General features: G+C 42.1%; 1 protein-coding gene and 1 pseudogene across 1 annotated transcript; one reads left to right on the forward strand and one right to left on the reverse strand.

Moving 5' to 3' along the window:
- Positions 1-10,541: 10,541 nt before the first annotated feature.
- On the forward strand, positions 10,542-14,176 carry LOC121795107 (protein disulfide isomerase-like 1-6). Its single transcript, XM_042193553.1, has 12 exons — positions 10,542-11,170; positions 11,636-11,765; positions 11,987-12,152; positions 12,334-12,452; positions 12,616-12,696; positions 12,778-12,867; positions 12,944-13,015; positions 13,098-13,166; positions 13,280-13,360; positions 13,497-13,631; positions 13,719-13,772; positions 13,848-14,176. Exons 1-12 carry the CDS (start codon positions 10,644-10,646, stop codon positions 13,941-13,943), a joined length of 1,620 nt encoding a protein of 539 aa, XP_042049487.1. The 5' UTR covers positions 10,542-10,643; the 3' UTR covers positions 13,944-14,176.
- A 280-nt stretch (positions 14,177-14,456) lies between these two features.
- On the reverse strand, positions 14,457-17,473 carry LOC121795111 (annotated as a pseudogene).
- Positions 17,474-19,986: the final 2,513 nt, after the last annotated feature.

Below are 19,986 nucleotides of genomic sequence, written 5' to 3' on the forward strand. Positions count from 1 at the left end.
GAATTTCTTCAGAATTTCTTCAGACTTTCAAAGAGTAAGAACCATGTCTTCTTCTTCTTCTTCTGAGTCAGGTAGCGGTAGGAAAGGGGGTAAGGGGTCTTCTAGCCGGAAAGAATCCGGGGAGAAAACCGTAGAGTATTTTCACAGCATCTTGAGTAAGGATACTGTGATATCCTTACACGAAAAATATTTTTTTCCTGGGGGGAAGGTTGCGATTCCCGACGACCTTCATAGGGCTGACTCGCCGCCGGAAGGTTACGCCACCGTTTACGAAGCCGGCTTGGAATGCGGGCTTCGTTTCCCTCTTCCCCCTGCCTTTGTAGAGCTGCTAGATTTTTTTCAACTCCCTTTAGGTCAGGTGACTCCGAACTCTTGGAGGCACTTATCGGCCTTTGCTGCCGAACTGCGTAGGCTAGACAAGGATCTGTCTCTGAGGGCAATCCTTAATTTCTTCCAGTTTAAGAGGAAGGGATCTTGGTTTTACTTGATCCCTTTACAGCCCTTTAGAGCCTTTTGTAAAACCAAATGGCCGAAATGGCAAAATCGCTTCTTTTTTTATAATAGGACTTCGGCTTCGGACTTTTCCTGGAGAGGGCCGAAGTCCGTTATTCCTCATCCTCGGGTAGAACCGTTGGACGAGCTCGAGGGCGAGCTCAATAAGATTCCTATGATTAGGAAGCAGTACCTGGAGTCTGAGCTCGTCAAGGGCGACTTCGTGTTCGACTCCTCGTCTTCGGATGAAGAGACCGAGGGTGAGGAATTCTTTTTTGTGCCTTACTGCTTTTGTGGCGAAAACTAACTTTGCTTTCTTGCTTTTTGGCAGTGTACATGCTGAATAAGATTAGCCGCAAATCCTCCGAGCTTAAGGAGCCGGAGAAAGAGAAGGCTACCAGCTCGGCGCCTGATGCCGAGAAGAATCCGAAGAGGCAAAAGACCTCTTCGGATCCCAAGAAGCCGGAGTCGACTTCGGCAAGTAGGAAGGGGAAGACCCAGAAGCCCCCAAGAGCGCCAGAGAAAGACGTGGTCTTGGCGCCTCCTTCGGAGCATATCTGTGAGCCATTTTTATGGCCCACGGACTTCGCCGAGGTGAATTGTCTTCTTGATTTTCTGGCCTTGCTTTTTTCCTGTATTTTTTGTGGCCCCTCGGTTGACTTTTTCCTTTTTCCATTTTCAGAGGAACGATATGCTCTCCAAGCTCGTCGCCGTTGAACTCTCCAAAGCGTCCAACGATTATGCTGAGATGCAGAGGAAGTTGGCGGCTGCTCGTCACCAGGCCGAACAGGCTAAGGCAGACTTTGAGAAGGCCAGAGCTGCTAGGATCTCGGCCCAGGATGAAGCCCAGTTTGCCAAAAACCAGCTCGTCATCCAGCGAGAGCAGACGAAACGGAGGGATGCTGCCGCCGTGGTTGCCCAAGGGGAGGTTCTCCGTGCTTTCGCGGAGAAACTCTTTCTGAGCAATCAATTTTCGGCCTTTGTCGGTGATCTGCTGAAACTGATGACCGATAATGCCGAGCAGGGGCCCGAAGTCGTTCTGCCGCTGTACGGCCAAGAGATAGCAGCTCGTCTCCAGAGTCTGCCGCTCCTTGAGGAGCTTGCTTCGTCCTCGGTCCTGCTTTCTGCTGACCGAGTTCGTAGTTGCCGAGCTGACCGGGACGAGAATATGGAGGCTATCTTTGCCTCCTTAGGGCCAGTTTCACCCGCTCCAATTTTCCACGGAAAGGGTGAGACCGAGCAGCTTGATCAGCAGACCGGAGACAGGCAGGCCGAGCAAGAGGTGCTGCTGATCGGTGATGGGGGCACCGAGCAGGCTGGGGAGAGCAGGGAGGCCGAGGCTGAAGCTGAGGCAGACAAGGAGAAGGAAGCTGAACCTCACCGAGGAGGCGGAGACGAAGCTGGCGGAGTATGATTTCGTCTCCCTTCTCTTAGTTTAGTTTCTTCCTTCTTGTAAAATGGCCTTGAAGCCCTCCTTGTGTAAAAAATTTTTTCTTATGAATGAAAAAATTCTTCTTTCTGCACTTGTGTCTTCGTATAGCTTTTCGTACTCTCTTTTACTCCTGTTGTGGTTTACTACCTGCTCAGTAAACTGAAATGCCGAACTGACATAGCTGCTTTGTATTCTTAACTCTTTAAGGAGCTGGAGGTACTTCACTGGAAACGGCTGTACTCTTCCGCTTTAGACGAAGCTGAGAAAAAAGCCATAGCTGACCAGATGAAGAATGACGAACTCTTGGCTTGTTTAATGAAGCTGGAGGCCGACAATAAGGACTTAGAGTCCGAAAAGAAAGATCTGGAGGCCGAGCTGAACACTGCCGTCGCTGAGAGGACTGCGTATGAGGATTTCATCTGCAGGCGCGGGGGAATGACCATCTCTGAAGTTCAGGAACGAGTTGACGAACTGTGGGAGGAATATCATGTACTCCGGAGGAACAATGCGCTGGAGAGCTCGGCTTGCCAACAAGTCGTGAAATCATTGCGGCGCTGGGCTTCTCGGTACGACATCATTCTTTCCCGGCGTCCCTCAATCGAGAGATTCCTTAGGCATTTCCCGCCAACAGATGGTCACACTCCAGCTCAAACCCCTGATTCACTTGCTCAAAACCTTACTCCAAGTCAGCAACGAACTCAGGAACAGCCGGAAACGTCAAGACGAGAACGGACTCAGGAGCAACCGGAAACGTCAAGACAAGGACGGACTGAAGTTCGTAGAGGAGCTGTGATTATGAGTGAGCAAGATCAACAAATGCTTCGTGAAGAGACTCTTCGCCGCCGAGGTGCTAGAGCTTCCCAGGCTCAGGGAAGAGGCGGTAGGTCGATTAGAGCATCTCGTCGACCTGCTTATTCTTCAGCTGCCGAGAACGCCCGAACTCGGCTTCACGAGGATTTTGTGAATAGATGGCTCAACTTTAGCAACCAGGGACAGTAGAATAGTCCTTTGTAATGGCGTAACGCCTTCTCGTAGGGCAGCGGAGTTGTATGCCGAACAAGTTTTAATAAATGAAATCTTCATTTCGCTTCTATTACTGCGTATTTACAGCTTAGCGAAAAAATTTCATCGTGTTCGTCCTCGGTCTTATGAAGTAGACTTTTTTGACCGGACTCGTCCTCGGTCTTATGAAGTAAGCTTCTTTGACCGGACTCGTCTTTGGTCTTATGAAGTAAACTTCTTTGACCGGACTTGGTCCTCGGTCTTATGAAATAAACTTCTTTGACCGGACTCGTCTTTGGTCTTATGAAGTAAACTTCTTTGACCGGACTCGTCTTTGGTCTTATGAAGTAAATTTCTTTGACCGGACTAAGCTTGTGTCCTAATTTGGCGAGTTTTATCGCTTGGATCGGACTTTCCCTTGTCCTAATTCGGCGAGTTTTATCGCGTGGATCGGACTTTCCCTTGTCCTAATTCGGCGAGTTTTATCGCGTGGATCGGACTTTCCCTTTGTTGCAGTTCGTTTCAGACGGACTGCTTGTTTCTTAAGCTGAATTGTGGTCTTGTATCCTCCTTAGAAGCTTGGACTCACAATCGTTGGCTTATATATGTTCTAAAAAGGGGATCAGCCTTCGAAGAACAAGATACCTCAGTAACATTTGTAAGAGACGACACGCACATAGACAAAACGCACATAGACGAACAAAACGCACATAGACGAACATGAAAAACAAGTAAAAAACAAAGAAAGCACATACCCCTAGGACCGAACTAGACACAAGACTGACTGACCGGACTGTCTCTTACAAATGGAACTTCTTGAGGTTGGAAATGTACCATGTTCGGGGTACTTGTTCTCCTGACATGTGAGTCAATTTGTAAGACCCTTTGCCGAGGACTTCTGACACCCGATATGGACCTTCCCATGTGGGTTCGAGTTTGCCCAGCTTTTCTGCTCGGCTTACTTCGTTGTTTCTCAAGACGAGATCTCCCACTTGAAATTGCAGCTTTTTCACCCTTTGGTTATAATACCGGGCTACTTGCTCCTTGTACTTGGCGGCTTTTATGCAGGCCAATTCTCTTCTTTCTTCGGCCAGATCTAGTTCGGCTCTCAGTCCGTCATCATTCATTTCTGAGGAGAAATTTAGAGTTCGGGGACTGGGTAAGCCGATCTCAACCGGAATCACGGCTTCAGTGCCGTACACCAGACTGTACGGAGTTTCACCGTTGGAGGTTTTGGGTGTAGTTCGGTAGGACCATAGGACTTGAGGGAGATTTTCTACCCATTGTCCTTTGGCTTGTTCTAACCGAGCTTTTAACCCTTTCACCAAGATACGGTTTGTTACCTCCGTTTGTCCGTTTGCTTGTGGGTGGGAGACCGAAGTGAACCGCTGTTGAATATTCAGCTCTTGGCACCAATTCTTGAATGTCTTGTCGGTGAACTGAGTCCCATTATCCGAAATGAGGATGTGGGGTATGCCAAATCGGCACACTATGTTCTTCCAGACGAAATCCAATGCCTTCGAGCTCGTTATCGTAGCTAATGGTTCAGCCTCCACCCACTTCGTGAAGTAATCCACGGCAACGATAAGGAATTTCATTTGCCGAGGAGCTTGTGGTAATGGTCCTACTATGTCTATGCCCCATTGCATAAAAGGCCAAGGGCTTTGCATAGCACATAGATCGGTCTGCGGCATCCTTGGGATATTTGCATGAATTTGGCACTTCGTACATGTCTTGACGAGCTGCACTGCTTCTTGTACCAAAGTTGGCCAATAATATCCCCATCTCAGAACTTTTTTAGCTAAAGCTCTAGCTCCGATGTGGCTACCGCAAGATCCTTCATGAACTTCTCTAAGGATGTAGTCCGTCTCTTCTGGTCCTACACATCGCAATAACGGTTGAAGGTAGGACTTTCTGTATAGGACTCCTTCATGAAGTTCATACCGAAGTGCTCGGCATGTGATTTTCCGAACTTCTCTCTTATCCTCGGGCAGTTGTCCTTGATCTAGATACTGTAAGATCGGCGTCATCCAGTTCGGCGAGCTGGTTACTGAATGTACCTCAGCTTCATCAATGCTTCGGTGTAGTAATTCCTCCACCTTTGAGCTCGGATATGAGGCCAACTTACTTAAAGTATCTGCTCGGCTGTTTTCCGCTCTGGGAATGCGGATTATCCGAAAATAAGAGAAACTTCGGCTAATGCTTTGCGCTTTGTCCAAGTATTTTTTCATCCTCTCATCTCGGGCTTCACTTGTACCCAGCATGTGATTCACTATGACTTGTGAATCACAATGGATTTTGAGAGATTTGACAAATAGACTTTGCGCTAATTGAAGTCCGGCAAGGAGGGCTTCGTATTCGGCTTCGTTATTAGTAGTTGGGAATAAGAACCGAAGTGAATAAGTTACCTCGTGTCCGTCGGGAGCGATAAGTAGAATACCAGCTCCACTTCCCGTCTTATTCGAAGCTCCATCTACGAATCCACTCCAGCAGTCCAGCGGTTCTACTTCGGATTCTTGGGGCTGTGTTAGTTCGTCATTGGCAGGATTTTTCTGTTCGGCAATAACAGGGATTGCTTGATCGAACTTTGCTTCTGCAAGAAAATCTGCCAAGGCTTGTCCCTTGATGGCTTTCCGAGGTAGATATTCTATTGAGTGTTCTCCCAACTCTATGGCCCATTTGGCGATTCTGCCTGATGCTTCTGGCTTGGTCAAAACTTGCCGAAGTGGCAGATCGGTTAAGACACATACCTTGTGAGCATAGAAGTATGGCCGCAGTCTCCTTGCTGCATTTACTAACGCCAGAGCAATTTTTTCCAGAGGTTGATACCTTGTTTCTGGACCTCTTAATGCTCGGCTTGTAAAGTAGATGGGAAGCTGCTTTAGGCCTTCTTCTCGTACAAGCACCGCGCTAATGGTTTGATCTGATGCCGCTAAGTATAAGAATATCACTTCGGCATCTGTTGGAGCAGAGAGAATTGGAAGCTTGGCTAAATAACTTTTGAGCTCGTCAAAAGCCTTTTTCTGCTCGGCTCCCCACTCAAACTTTGGTGCCTTTTTCAACACTTTGAAGAACGGTAGTTGCTTTTCGGCTGCTTGGGAAAGGAATCTATTCAGTGCGGCTAGACATCCAGTTAGTCTTTGCACATCATGTATGGACTTCGGCATCGCCATGTTCTGAACAACTTGAACTTTTGAGGGATTTGCCTTGAGTCCGTCCCTTGAAACCCAACAACCCAGAAACTTTCCCGAATCTACCAAAAAGGTACATTTTTGGGGATTGAGTTTGAGGTTGGCTTTTTTGAGCACGTCGAGGGTGGATTTGAGGTTGTCTTCGTACTCCGAAGTGCTTCTGCTTTTGACGACTATGTCGTCAACATACACTTCAACCTCTTTTCCGATCAAATGCCGAAAGAGCTTATCTACCATCCTTTGATATGTGGCTCCGGCATTCTTTAAACCGAATGGCATCTTTTTATAAGCAAAGATGCCGAAATCAGTAATGAAAGCCGTTTTTGAAGCATCATTCTCATCCATTAAAACTTGGTGGTAGCCTTTGTATAAATCAAGAAAACAGAAAATTTCGAAGCCGATCAAAGCTTCTACTTTTTTATCTATGTTCGGAAGGGGATAGCAATCTTTAGGACAGTGCTTGTTTAGATCGGTAAATCTATGCACATCCGCCATCCTCCTTCTTTTTTCTTGATCATCACAGGATTGGCCACCCAAGAAGGATATTTCACCTCGAATAATACATCCGCTTTCAGTAATTGGCGGACTTCGTCATGGATGACTTGATTTCTTTCTGCCGCAAAGAGTCTTTGCTTCTGTTTTATAGGCCGGACTGAAGGATCAATATTTAATCGATGAGTGATTACCTCAGGGGGCACTCCGGTCATGTCCAACGGAGACCATGCAAAGACATCTTTGTACTCCTTGAGGAGCTGGATGGTCTTTTCCCAGAGTAGGGGCGTTCCCGCGAAACCGATCTTGACCGTTCTGGATGGATCATCTTCATATAACTGAACGGTCATTGAGTTCGACTCTGGTGTGACTTCGGTCATTTCGCTTGCCTCTGACTCCGGCTGCTGTGATTGCTATGCTTGATGATGCCGATCTGATTGCTCGGCACTTTTAAGCGCAATCTGCAGACACTCTTTTGCTCTCTTTTGATCACCTCGGATGACCGCTATCCCACCTTTAGTGGGAATCTTGATGGTGAGGTGATAAGTAGAGCAAACGGCCCGAACTGCGTTGAGCCAGTCTCTTCCCAAGATGATGTTGTACGGGGACCGAGCTTTTACCACAAAGAACTCGATCATCGTACTGGAGCTTGTAGGCGCTTTTCCCACCATGATTGGAAGGCTGATAATACCTTCAGGGCGGGTGTCCTCCTGGGCGAAACTTTTCAGAGGAAGTGGAGCCGGACTGAGCCGAGCTGGATCCACTTCTAGTTTATCGAAACATTCTTTAAAAAGAATGCTGACTGACGCTCCGGTATCCACAAACACTCTGTGGATCAGTTTGTTTGCCACTCCGGCTTGGATGACAATAGCGTCTTGATGAGGAGAGATGGCCGGGACGGGATCTGCATCTGAAAATGTAATCACTTCGTCCTGCTTCAGCCTTTTATGCGTTGGCTCCTCTCGATTGAAGCCTCTGCGCTCTGACTTCAGGGACGATCTAGTCTTCCCGGCAGGGAGAGCATCAATAGTCAGGATTACTCCATCATATTGCAGCTCGTCATCGTCTTCGGGGTCCTGTTGCTTTTTCAGATCCTGAGGAGCGCAGTTTGCACCTCTCTGCTTTTTGTTCTTTTTCGGCTGCTTGCTTTGGTATTTTTTTAACGTCCCTGCTTTCACAAGAGCATCAATACCTGCAGCCAAATGTCAGCACTCCTCGGTATCGTGACCGTGGTCTTGATGGAAAGAGCAATATTGATCCTGAGGTCGACGCGCGGCCGATTTCGTCATCCGCTTTGGTTTTTCGAACATATCGGAATGCAGTTCGAAAATTTCCGCTCTCGACTTGTTCAATGGTACGAACTGAGCGGGCGGCTTCTCGGGATTGAGACGTGGCCCCAATCGGTCTTGCACCGGAGTCCTTTGAATCCTTTCAAAAGGAGTTCGGCGAGGATGTCCCTGATCGCCAAAAGGAGTTCGGCGAGGATGTCCCTGATCGCTATGATCGGGCTTCCTCCTGTCTCCTCGGGATGAGCTGTCTAAAGACCGTTTGCGACGGTCTGCCTCATCGGCACGGGAGAACTGGTCCGCAATGTCCCACATCTCTTGAGCTGTTTGCGGACTGCATTCTACGAGCTTTCTGTAGAGAGCTCCGGGCAGGATTCCATTTTGGAATGCCGAAATGACAAGTAGATCATTGAGATCATCTACTTGTAGGCATTCCTGGTGGAATCTCGTCATAAAGTCGCTGATCTTTTCGTCGCGACCTTGACGTATAGAAAGCAGCTGAGCCGAAGTGATTCGGGCTTCCGCTTTCTGAAAGAACCTCTTTCTGAAAGAACCTCCTGTGGAAAGCATCCATTAGATCTCGGTAAGATCTAATGCTGCCTTGGGGGAGGCTATCGAACCACCTTCTTGCGTTCCCGATAAGCAGCTCGGGAAACAGCTTGCACATATGGACCTCATTGAGACCCTGGTTCGCCATGTTATACTGATAGCGTCCCAAGAAATCATGAGGATCCACTAACCCGTCATAAGTCATCGACGGAGTTCGGTAGTTCTGTGGCAAGGGAGTTCGGGTGATATCGTCCGAGAACGGAGTCTTCAATGCTCCGTACATGGCGAACCCGACATCTCTTCGGTATGGAGGAGATGGAGTTCTCCTGTGATTCCGGTGCCGAGGAGGAACAGGAACATGTCGGGGTTGAGGATTCTTCTTCCTGGAAGACACAGCACTACTGCGGTAGTGACTTTCATGTCTGGATGAGGAGGGAGAATCCACCGTTTTCGTCTCCGGCTTTTGGCTCTTTTGCAGGAAGATTAAGAACTCTTCCTGCTTCTCGGCCAAAAACAATTTGACAGCCTCGTTCAAATCGGGCTGCTGGGACGACTCGGTGCGATGAGTCTTTGAGCGGCTTGTTCCTTCTCCGTGAGAACTGGAAGTAGATTTCTCCCGAGGCTGTTTTCCAGACCTGCGGGCTGGACTAGCTTCCTCATGGTTATCATGAACGGTATTATGGGTGTTACGCGATCTGGTATGCATTTTTTTTTTTTTTTTTTTTTTTTTGGGGTGGAAAAAGGGTCAAAAATTCGCTTTATCACAAATTTGGTTCTCTGTTTCCCACAGACGGCGCCAGTGATGGTTGGGCGAATTTTTGATGGTAGTAAATGCAGGTAATGAATATAGAACACGACACAAGGAATTACGTGGTTCGATTTACTGAGGTAAATCTACGTCCACGGGAAGAAAGGAGGGCAAGATTGTATTGCTTGATCTGGTTTTCCAGCTTACAAATACAGACTTGCTAAATAATATTTGATGTCTAGAGCCTTTCTATCTGATCTAAGTTCTATTTATACATTGAACTAAGATCGTGGCTTGCATCACCACTAACTAGGTAGTGGATGTCGTGGAGGTCATGAGATCCTGCATGGGTCCACTATCTCTTTGTTTGGTCCGCTATCCTGCATGAGTTGACACCACTAAATAGATCGTGTAGTGGAGGTCGTGGAGGTTCTGCATGAGTCCACTATCTCCCAGTTCGGTCGAATACTGAGACCGAACTGCTGAACTATTGCCGAGCAGCTTTTGCCGATCTGAGAGTAGAGCTTGATTGGTCGGCTTTTACCGAGCTGTAGGCTGGGGCCGAACTCTTTGGTAATGCCGAACCGATTGGTTGGCTTTTACCGAGCTGTGCTTTTACCGAGCTGTAGGCTGGGGCCGAACTCTTTGGTAATGCCGAACTGATACTCTTCCTTGGGCTTTGGGCTGATGGGCCGTCACTGCTATTGGGCTTGTTTAGTACGTACCCCATCAGTACATTTTAACTAAGAATTAAGATAAATACTTATTCACTTCTTTTGAGAAGTGCACTTTACATCAATATTATTTGTATTGTGAGTACTACGTAATTGAATATGTTGTTTGAGCTTCAAATCAACAGTATTTTTTTTGTATATAATTTTTACATTTTAATTATTCCATTAATTTGGATTTGTCGGAAGCCAAAATTCATTAGCTTAATTTTATATTCTCATATTTTTTTTAGGCTTATATGCATGACTTCTGTGAGCAGTATGTATGTATAAAAGCCATGGATTTCGGCTCTCACACCATACACAATTTCCTCCCATTTCAATCAACGGGATGATTAAAGAAAAATAAAAAAATATGATATAATTGGCTAATTTAAAATTGTGTGAGAAATTATGTACTACTCCATATTAATTAAATTCATGATTTTTATGATAATTTGACAGTTAAAAAATCATAATTCATGGTAAAACTTTCAAGAAGGGTGTAATTAATTTCAGAAAAGATGGAATTTTTTGCTGAATTTAGACAAAAAAGTGCCTATCGCAGTAAACTCAGATTGCGTCGGTCAAAGCAGAGGAAAATCTACACTCCAGCACGTTGCCACATTAGTTTCACACTCTCAAGTCTCAACTATATAAACTATCCAAACAACAGATCTCACACCAAAAAAAGTTCCCATCTTTACTTCAAGAATCTTGTAAATTAACCCACAAATCACCATGTACAACCCCAAATTCAGCTCAAGAACCCTTCTTCTCCCCTCAATTCTACTCCTCCTCCTCCTCACTGCCGCAGCAGTTTTTTCACAAATCGAAGATGCTGATGATGATCTGGGCGACATTGATGAGCTCATCGCATACGACGAAGAGCAAGAAAATGGAGAGAATTCGCAGCCCACAGCAGCCCATTTCGAAAGCAGAGAATCTGGGAAGAAAACGGATGTGCTGAGCAGAGCTCAGCGAGTGGTTCTTGAGCTCAACGGTGACACCGCGAAGAGGGCAATTGAGGAGAATGAGTATGTGCTGGTGTTGGGGTACGCGCCGTGGTGCAGCAGAAGTGCTGAATTGATGCCGAGGTTTGCTGAGGCTGCGAATGTGCTCAAGGGTTTAGGGAGTAGGGTTTTGCTGGCCAAGATTGATGGCGACAGGTACTCGAAGGCGGCTTCCAGCATCGAGATTAGAGGGTTCCCAACTCTGTTGTTGTTTGTCAATGGCAGCTCTCGGCCTTACACCGGTGGATTTTCATCGTAAGCGTTTGATTCTTGGTTTTATGTGAAGGGGTGAATGTTTGATGTATGAGTTCTTTGAATTATTGCATTGCTAGGAATAATTAGCAGATTTTGGGACTAGCTTGTGTAATTTCACTGAGTGTGTGATGTAGTTATAACGTTTTTGTGGTTGGGATCAAGATTCTTGATTGAAAAGAGGGTGATTGTGATTGGTTCATTTGCATTGGTGTAGTCATTTATGTGTTATTTGGTGGAGTTTGGTATTTGAGTTCTTGAATTATTGCTTATGTTATCTCAGTGACAGTGTGATGTGATTATTAAGTTTTATGGTTCGAATCAAGATTCTTGCTTTAGAAAAGAGTGGTCGTGATCGGTTCATTTGCATTGGTGTAGTCATTCTAGGAATCTAGATTCGCATTAATGTGTTATGTTTGTGAAGATATACTGATATGGAGCTCTCTCTTGGTGACATTTTGTGAAAAGGGAAGAAATTGTGTTGTGGACGAGGAAGAAGACGGGGGCACCTGTTATTGAAATAAGCTCAGTGGCTGATGCGAATGAATTCCTGAAGCAGCACTCCACTTATGCAGTTGGGCTGTTCGACAAATTTGAGGTGTGTGGGTGTTAAGAGCGTGATTATTTCATAATATCGTTCGTTTGTTATATCTTGAATCACTTTTGCAATGGATTCCATACAGTTGATATCTTTGTCCGAGACATTGAGAAAGAGATTATATTCAGGGACCTGATTATATTCCAGAAATACTGACCCAAGCTTGTCATTTCCTAGTCCAAGTTGGTGCAGACTTACTAAATCGTACATAATATATTCAGGGACCTGATTATGGAGAATTCGTAAAAGCTGCTGCTGCTGACAATGAAGTCCAATTCATAGAAACGAGCAGCGCTGAGGTAGCCAAAGTATTATACCCTGTTGGCACGCCAACTAAGCCTTTCTTTGGTCTTGTGAAAAGTGAACCAGAGCATTACGCGTCGTTTGGTAAGTTCATTTAGGGAAGATGGTTTCTCCCAGCTTCATTTCTAAAATGTGATCAATATACAAATGATTGCGATGGGAATTTTACTTATTATTTGTGCATAAATTCTTTAGCTCTATGGTTTTAGCAATGTTGTTATTCAAATATTATTTTGACTAAAGTGGTGATTTGTTTGGTTTACAGATGGACACTTCAGTTCTGATGAAATCTTGCATTTTTTGGAGAACAACAGATTCCCGTTGGTTACTGTAATGACTGAGCTCAACTCTGCTAAAGTGTATTCCAGCACAAACAAGCTACAGGTTGCTCTTCCATCAATTGCAGACATTTTTCTCCAGTTTTATTTTTTTATTTTTCCTATTTGTAAAAGTGTATTTTTACAACTGTGTGTTTGTATAATCATGCGAATAGAAGTTTTGGATCCCGTTCAAAGTGCATTTTTTAAATTCCCTTATGTTCGAGTAGGTGTATGTCTTTGCTGAGGATGACGACTTGCAGAAGCTTCTTAAGCCATTACAAGAAATTGCAAAGAAGTTCAAGTCACAGGTTGACCAAGCTGTGGACTTCTGCTCTTAGTCTCTGTTTTTGCCATAACATATCTCGTAAAAGGTTCCTGTGATATTGCAGATGATGTTTGTAGCTGTAGATATTAGAGAGGAAAACCTCGCGAAGCCCTTCCTAACTTTATTTGGTCTAGAAGACTCGGAGGATGCAGTGGTAAAGTCTCTACGAATTATTGCATCTCCTTCTTGTACAATTCCCGGTTTAAATTCATACTTCTTTTGTACTCCAGGTTGTTTCTTTTGACTACAACAGCAACTCCAAGTATCTGCTAGAATCTGACATATCATCAAGAAATATCAAAGTAATGATTTTCTTCTGTCTTGTTTTGATTTTCAACTATCATGTGTTTTCTCGTTCGATCATTATATGTGTTGGCGTTGCAGGAATTCTGCACTGGCCTCGTGCAAGGAACGTTGAAGCCATACTATAAGTCGCAAACAATTCCTGATAATGTGAGTTCCTGTCGATTGAAAGTTACTTACCTTTGTATACTTACCAAATTGCTTAATTCGGGTATTTTTAGTTTTCTTTAACAATGTTTGTAACAGACTCGAATTTTCTGCAGAAAAACGCCAGCGTTCTGACTGTGGTTGGAAAGACATTTGATGAGTTGGTCATTAACAATCCAGCAAACATTGTTTTAGAGGTTTGTTCATATCCTGGCTTCAAAACTATCTTTCTGGTATTCTGTTTTCGTTCTTTGCTTCTCGTTCATTTTGTTCATGAGCACAGAGCCACACAGTTCCACAATAAGCAGAAATCTTGACACTCCTCGTTTTTAGGTCCACACACCGTGGTGCATCACCTGCGAAGCCACGACCAAGCATGTTGAGAAATTGGCAAAGCACTTCAAGGGGTTGGATAATCTGGTTTTCACAAGAATAGATGCTTCAACAAACGAACATCCAAAACTGCAGGTACGCCCTTGTATCTTCAGTTCTTATGTCATAACTGTACGAACACCTCTTTTATAGTACTTACTTAAAGTTGAAACGGCTATGTAGGTCGAGGACTATCCAACGCTGCTCTTCTACCCTGCAAACGACAAGTCAAACCCGGTAAGCTATTCTTAAACGTTCAACTCCTTATAGTCGAGCCTTGTCTTTTTAACACGTCTCACGTCTCATGCACAGATTAAGCTCTCCCCAAAGTCCAACTTGAAGGAATTGGCTGTACTTATCAACAAAAATTTGAAAACTCAAGATGGCGCAACCAAGGATGAACTGTAGCCGAGTGCTGATTTACCACCTCCGGGGTTATACGACGAACAAAAACCGAGATGATTTTGTAGATTGACACAATTTGTCAACATACATATATATACATCTATAAAATTTGGTGTGTGACAATTGCAATGAGCAGATGTTTCTCTTTTCTATATTCAGTTATAGAAGTTTGGTAAATTTTTGAAGAAATATGATTTCTGGGCTTTCAAGATATATATACTCTTCATTTACACTTATTCTTGTTTTCTCTCTGTCGTGAAGTCTCTCTGACTAATTTAAATTCTCATGTGATAAAATTAATAATTTAGGTTCAATACAATCTCAAGCAATATTGGGAGAAGTTAATCTTCGAGCAATATCGAGACAAGTTAATCTTAAACAACCGAACATTGAAAATATGAAATACTAGTCTCTATCTTCGGTCGATGTTTCCGGCACCAAGAAACCTAACTTATTTCCATCCGCCGTTCCCACGTTCTCATTTCATCCGACGTGGTCGTCGTCGGAAAAATTGACTGATGATAAATTCAAGATATATTGACATATTAATTCTTGATCTTAGTACTTATGTCACCAAGAATGAAAATATAAGCTCTCTCACAACAGAGAAAAACAGGACAAAAGTATAGGTACATAAGTATGTGCATGAAATGATCTTCTGAGGCAGCAACTAAGACTTGTTGTATTCACAAAAGCTGTAAAACCACATTTCATATCCGCCGTCGACGTTTCCAATGATGTTTTCGATGCCAACCCAACCTGTCCGAAATAGAGTAACATAAACGATTTTCCCCACTGCTGACCTGAGCTAAAACGAAACGAGAAGATACAAAAACGAGCATACCTGGTGAAATCGCGCTCACAAAGATGGTGAAGGCGAGGATGAAGATGATCAACGACGCCCTACCAAGTATGCTAACGATCTTCCTTACCACGTGCAGTCCGATCAATGCAGCAAAGGGAGCCACTACGACAAAATAAAGGGCTGCAAGAAAAACAGATGATTTTAACACGAACGAGCTGTCCATGATTGGGATCATCTGTAGTGAGGTTTCTCGACTTTGCAAATGTGGAAGAGCGTACCGTAGGATGGAGGGAAACGCCTCAAGAGGTAGTATTGTATGACAGACATGGACGCGGAGAATGCCATGACCAGTGTTGCTGTGGCACTCGAAACCTGCATTTCAAGAACTCGAATAAATTAGACATATGATCAAGATTTCCTCGATGAGAAAGAAAGAAATGCACCTGTGGTGGAACTCCTAGCTCGAGGAACAACGGGCCTAAGATGAATCCTCCTCCGAAGCCAAGCAAACCACCTACTACGCCAGCTAATACTCCACAGAAACAGCAAAGAATCAACTGGTATACCGTCCAATTAATTCCTGGTTCTCCTTTGGATGCGACCATGCTCCAACAATTGTATAAACAGACAGCCTGATACCCGAGGCTCCAATTGTAACGGGGATCTACAGACAAAGAGAAGAATGATGAGCTGTGGAAAACCCCGAGCTAATTCGATGTGTATGGTTTGGAGATGTTTACCTGCAATAATGTTAATGACCAAAATGCAACTGAACAAGTGTTCATGAAGTCCTGCAGAAACGTGTTTGATGTTATAGACGGGGAATATTTGATATACGGTAAAAAAACAGTTAAGATTTGACAGAATGGTTCGAAGATATACCCTGGAGACGTGGAGCAAGAAGATGACGAGCCAGACAGCAAGGAGAAAGCCGAGCTTCTTCCATGATACGTTGTTGATTGCTGAAACCTGCAGAGTTAGGCAATCCACTTCAGCAACTAATCTTTTAAAGATGGTGAGGCTTTGATCTCATAACCTATAATGGTTTTTCCTCGTTGAGATTCACTCGATTTTCATCAGCGGGGCCTGTTGGTAGAAGCTTGTACGGAGCTTCTTCGCTTCCATTAGCTTGTGCTGAATTGATTACAAGTATTAGTGGTTTCTGTAGCGTGAGCATAAAGAATTCAAGAATCCAACTTACAATCAGATGTGAACCACCTAGCAGCTTCCTGTAACGCGAAAGGAACGAGCAAACTGATCAGCTTAAACTTGTAACACAGACACTGAAATTAAGTAGAAATTTCACACCACCTTCTTTATTATGGTTTCCTTCTTCCATGTTTCGACACCTTTGAAGAATGCCTTTGTCGAGGTAGCTATCAAATTGCAAAACAAATAAGCACTATCGTAGTTAAAGAGAAAAAGGCAGAGCCTGCGTAGGCAAGAATCAGTCGGTTTACCTATGAAAAGAACTATGAGCAAGACAGTTACCATCCATTCTGCCAAAATCACATTGAAAAAAACTCCAATGCTAATGCCAAGAATAAGCATTGGCTGGAAAAGAAGAGCTAAATCATAATCAATTACGGATAGATACAGTAGCGAACGCAGCACCGGTTATCATACCTGATCAAGAAAACGATACTACGCTTATGGAGGCAAGAAAACAAAGGCATACTACAATAAAGCACATGCTACACACATTGATGTGTCTATCAATCCAATTCTCCTCAAATATATATGGAAACTAGTCCATGTCTAGCACTAAATCTTACACTTCAACATAGCATTCGAAGGTTGGGGGTCGAACCCTAGGATCAACGACAGCATAGGAACAAAAATGCCACCTCCACCAACATTAATGTATCTCCATCAAATCCAATTCTCATCAAACATATATGCAAACTAGTCTATGCCTAGCTCTAAATCTTACATTTCGATATAGCAGTCGAAGTTTTGGGGTTGAACCATATGATCAACGACAACATAGGAACGAAAATGCCACCTCCGCCAACACCTCCAACACTAGCAAGAGCAGCACCAAAGAATCCAACCACAGTACCAAGAACTATTCTCCATCCAAATTCAATATCCTGCAAATTCCAACCCTTACATCAACAATTTGCTCAAATTTCTCAAAATTTCATAAAAATTGTTGGATAAAAAACATCTTACAGGCCAAACAGTTCTTGCAAGCAACTCTCTACTTTGCTTCAAGAATCTGATTATTCTTGTGGAATAATCAGATTCAAAGGCACCATTTCCTTTTGTAGTAATCACTTGCTCAAGATTCTCTTGAGCTGAAACAATCCCACAAACAAAAGCAAGTAAAGCAATAAAAATCAAAGCTTTTCCACTCAAACCCTTGTTACATCCTGCCCCAATCTCAGCCATGAATTCCTCCAACCAAAACCCTACCTTTTTTTCACCCTGTAAAAAAGATCAAGAATCTTCCTTGAAACCAACCCATTTACCAAAATCAACTTAAGAAATCAAGCAAACATCAAAATTCAGACAAAGATAAAATGTGGGCCTTTGACCTATCATAGTGAACAAGCTCAACAACTGTGTGAAAAATTCAATTTTCTTGATTTGGGTGGTGAGAAATGAGAATCAGAAGCCACAGATTCTATCTTATAGTCCTCAAAGAAACAAATAATAATACAAAAAATAAAAAGTGGCATGCAAACAAGTTTCCCCTCTTTCTTCTTCCTACTCTGAAAATTTTCTGCAGCAAATACAAACACACACAAACCTTTAAATGTTTCTTTCACTATGAAAAAAACTCCGCTGTTGCTGTCAACACTCAACAGAGAATCTTATGAAATCTTATTAGTGAAAATTACTCTGCTTGTTTTCTTGAATTAGGGCATCTGCAGCTGTGCTTAGATCAGCCATAAACTCCTCCTGCCACATCATCAGCATTAAAAATCCTCCTGTCATATCATCAAGACAAGCAAATAGCCCATCAATAGCTCAGGAATAGTCTAGCCACATCACCCCTAATTAAATTCGCTCGCCGAACGCTCGCCGGTCCTGAGCCGGCAATTCAGCATTAAAAATCCTCCTGTCATATCATCAAGACAAGCAAATAGCCCATCAATAGCCCAAGAATAGCCTAGCCACATCACCCCTAATTAAATTCGCTCGTCGAACGCTCGCCGGTCCTGAGCCGGCAATGGCGGCGAGCGGACCGGCGAGCGCTCGCGAATCGGCCAGCGCTAGCCGAATTTTTTTGCCGAAATGGCGCTCGCCGGTTTCAATGATTCGGCGAGCGGACCGGCGAGCGCCGGAAATCGGCTAGCCGGTCAGCTCGCCGCCACTGGGGATGCTCTTAGTATCATGCTTTCCTTTTGTCATTGTTACTAAATTCGAGCCATAAATGCATCTTGCATTAATTTAGTTAATTAGTTCCAGTAGTTTGAAATTCATGAAATAATAAAGAAAATACGATATTTTTGTGGCAACAAATGCTGCAGATGCAGCTCAAGTAGTTGGACTTGGACTTGCTTTTTTAAATGAGTGATGCTAAATGGTCATATTATGGTCAGCCATAAAATTAAAGTAATAATAAAATTTTGATGTATTTAATGCTGATTCAATTTAATCAATTCACCTAAAATAACTGAAGATATTTATAAAAGATGTGGAAATTGGAAAGCGTGGTTTTCTTAAAGTTGTAAAATTTTTTTGTACTTTGTAATTTGTTTATAATTTTATTTATATTACACATATTATAGTTAAATGCAATGATGACTTAAAAACTATGATAGCATATTATAACTATATGATATTATTACTATTGAATCGGGAAATAATTTGATAATAATTATTACGATGTAGAGGTATACATGTATCCTAAATTCCTAATATCTATTGATAATTTAAAATTACATAAGATATCATCATTTAGATATTGAATTGCTTTTTATTACTCTTTATGTCTCACAAGAATATGTAATCTTTCCTTTTTAATCTGTCCTAACTAGATTAAAATTATACAATGAAATACCTATTTTTACTATTATTCAAGTAAACTTGAGTACTATAACCTTGTAATAGACGAGTAAATTTATAAATTACAGTGACATTTTGATTTATATGGCCTTTTCATTTCTTTTATTTCTATTCCTATTTCTATTTTTACGTATTGTTATTTAAATTATTTAATATGTACGATTATTTTAATTTAATGTATCAATATATTTTATGATATTTGATTCATGTTGTTAATAATAATTTGTGTTTAGTTTTACTTATTTAAAATTACTTACATTATATAACTAATTCAATTGTACTACATTTTATTGCTTGTACTAAATTTTTTTGTAAAAATAAAATATAGATCTAATACAGTGTCAGTAATCAATACTTGTCTTCTAGTTAAGAAGGAATAATATTTTAGTATTAAATTATATAAAATATATATTATTTGTAAGTGAAATATAAAATTGACAGTAAAATTTACACCATCAATTATTGGATTATATTTGATAACAAGTATAGGTAAAATCAATGACAATTCATAAATCTAAGTTGAGAAATAATATGTTACATACCTTATGTGAGCACCTTATATATATGAGCACTATCATCCTTTGTTACACATTTATCATCATTGATTTTATATATATAATTTATTTTGATTTTAACTATTAAAAAAATAATCAAAAGTAAATAAAAATTGAATCTAAATGTAAAACTAAATTAATAAATAAAAATATATTGTACTAATCTTAAAACTAAAATAGAAAAAACACCTCTTCTTGATCTAACAACGACTTCCATCTCTTATCCAAGAAAATCATCTAACACACATTATCGTATTATTATAAATAATAATTTATGTTAACAGAAGTATAATTCTAATAGGTGTTCTAAAGGGGAGTTCATGTTTGAGAGGAGCTCTCAGTTGGGCTTCATCCTTAGCTGTTTTATGATGAATTATGTGTTTATTACATTCGTTAGACTTTATTGTAATCGGATATACCAAAAATCTTTTTCTACTAAAAAAATAAAAAAAAATCTTTTTTCATAAAATGGTCCAACTGAAAATAATGTAGTCATATTTTTTTTTAATCTATGTTATAGTTAGTAAATACATTGACATATGAAAATAATATTACAGAAAATAAATAAATTAGTAATAAAATTTATTTATTATTCTCATATGTAATACATATTGTGATTTTTATTATAAGATCAGTCGTAACCAAGTGTTCAACTAAAACCCAAATATAT

This window comes from Salvia splendens, chromosome 3 (genome assembly GCF_004379255.2).
Source record: "Salvia splendens isolate huo1 chromosome 3, SspV2, whole genome shotgun sequence".
NCBI classification, from domain to species: Eukaryota; Viridiplantae; Streptophyta; class Magnoliopsida; order Lamiales; family Lamiaceae; genus Salvia; species Salvia splendens.

Coding starts and splice junctions, on each gene's coding strand:
- LOC121795107 (XM_042193553.1), top strand. CDS start 10,644: ATGTACAACCCCAAATTCAGCTCAAGAACCCTTCTTCTCCCCTCAATT. Junction 11,766..11,986: donor GGCTGTTCGACAAATTTGAG/GTGTGTGGGTGT, acceptor TAATATATTCAG/GGACCTGATTATGGAGAATT. Junction 13,016..13,097: donor TATCATCAAGAAATATCAAA/GTAATGATTTTC, acceptor TTGGCGTTGCAG/GAATTCTGCACTGGCCTCGT.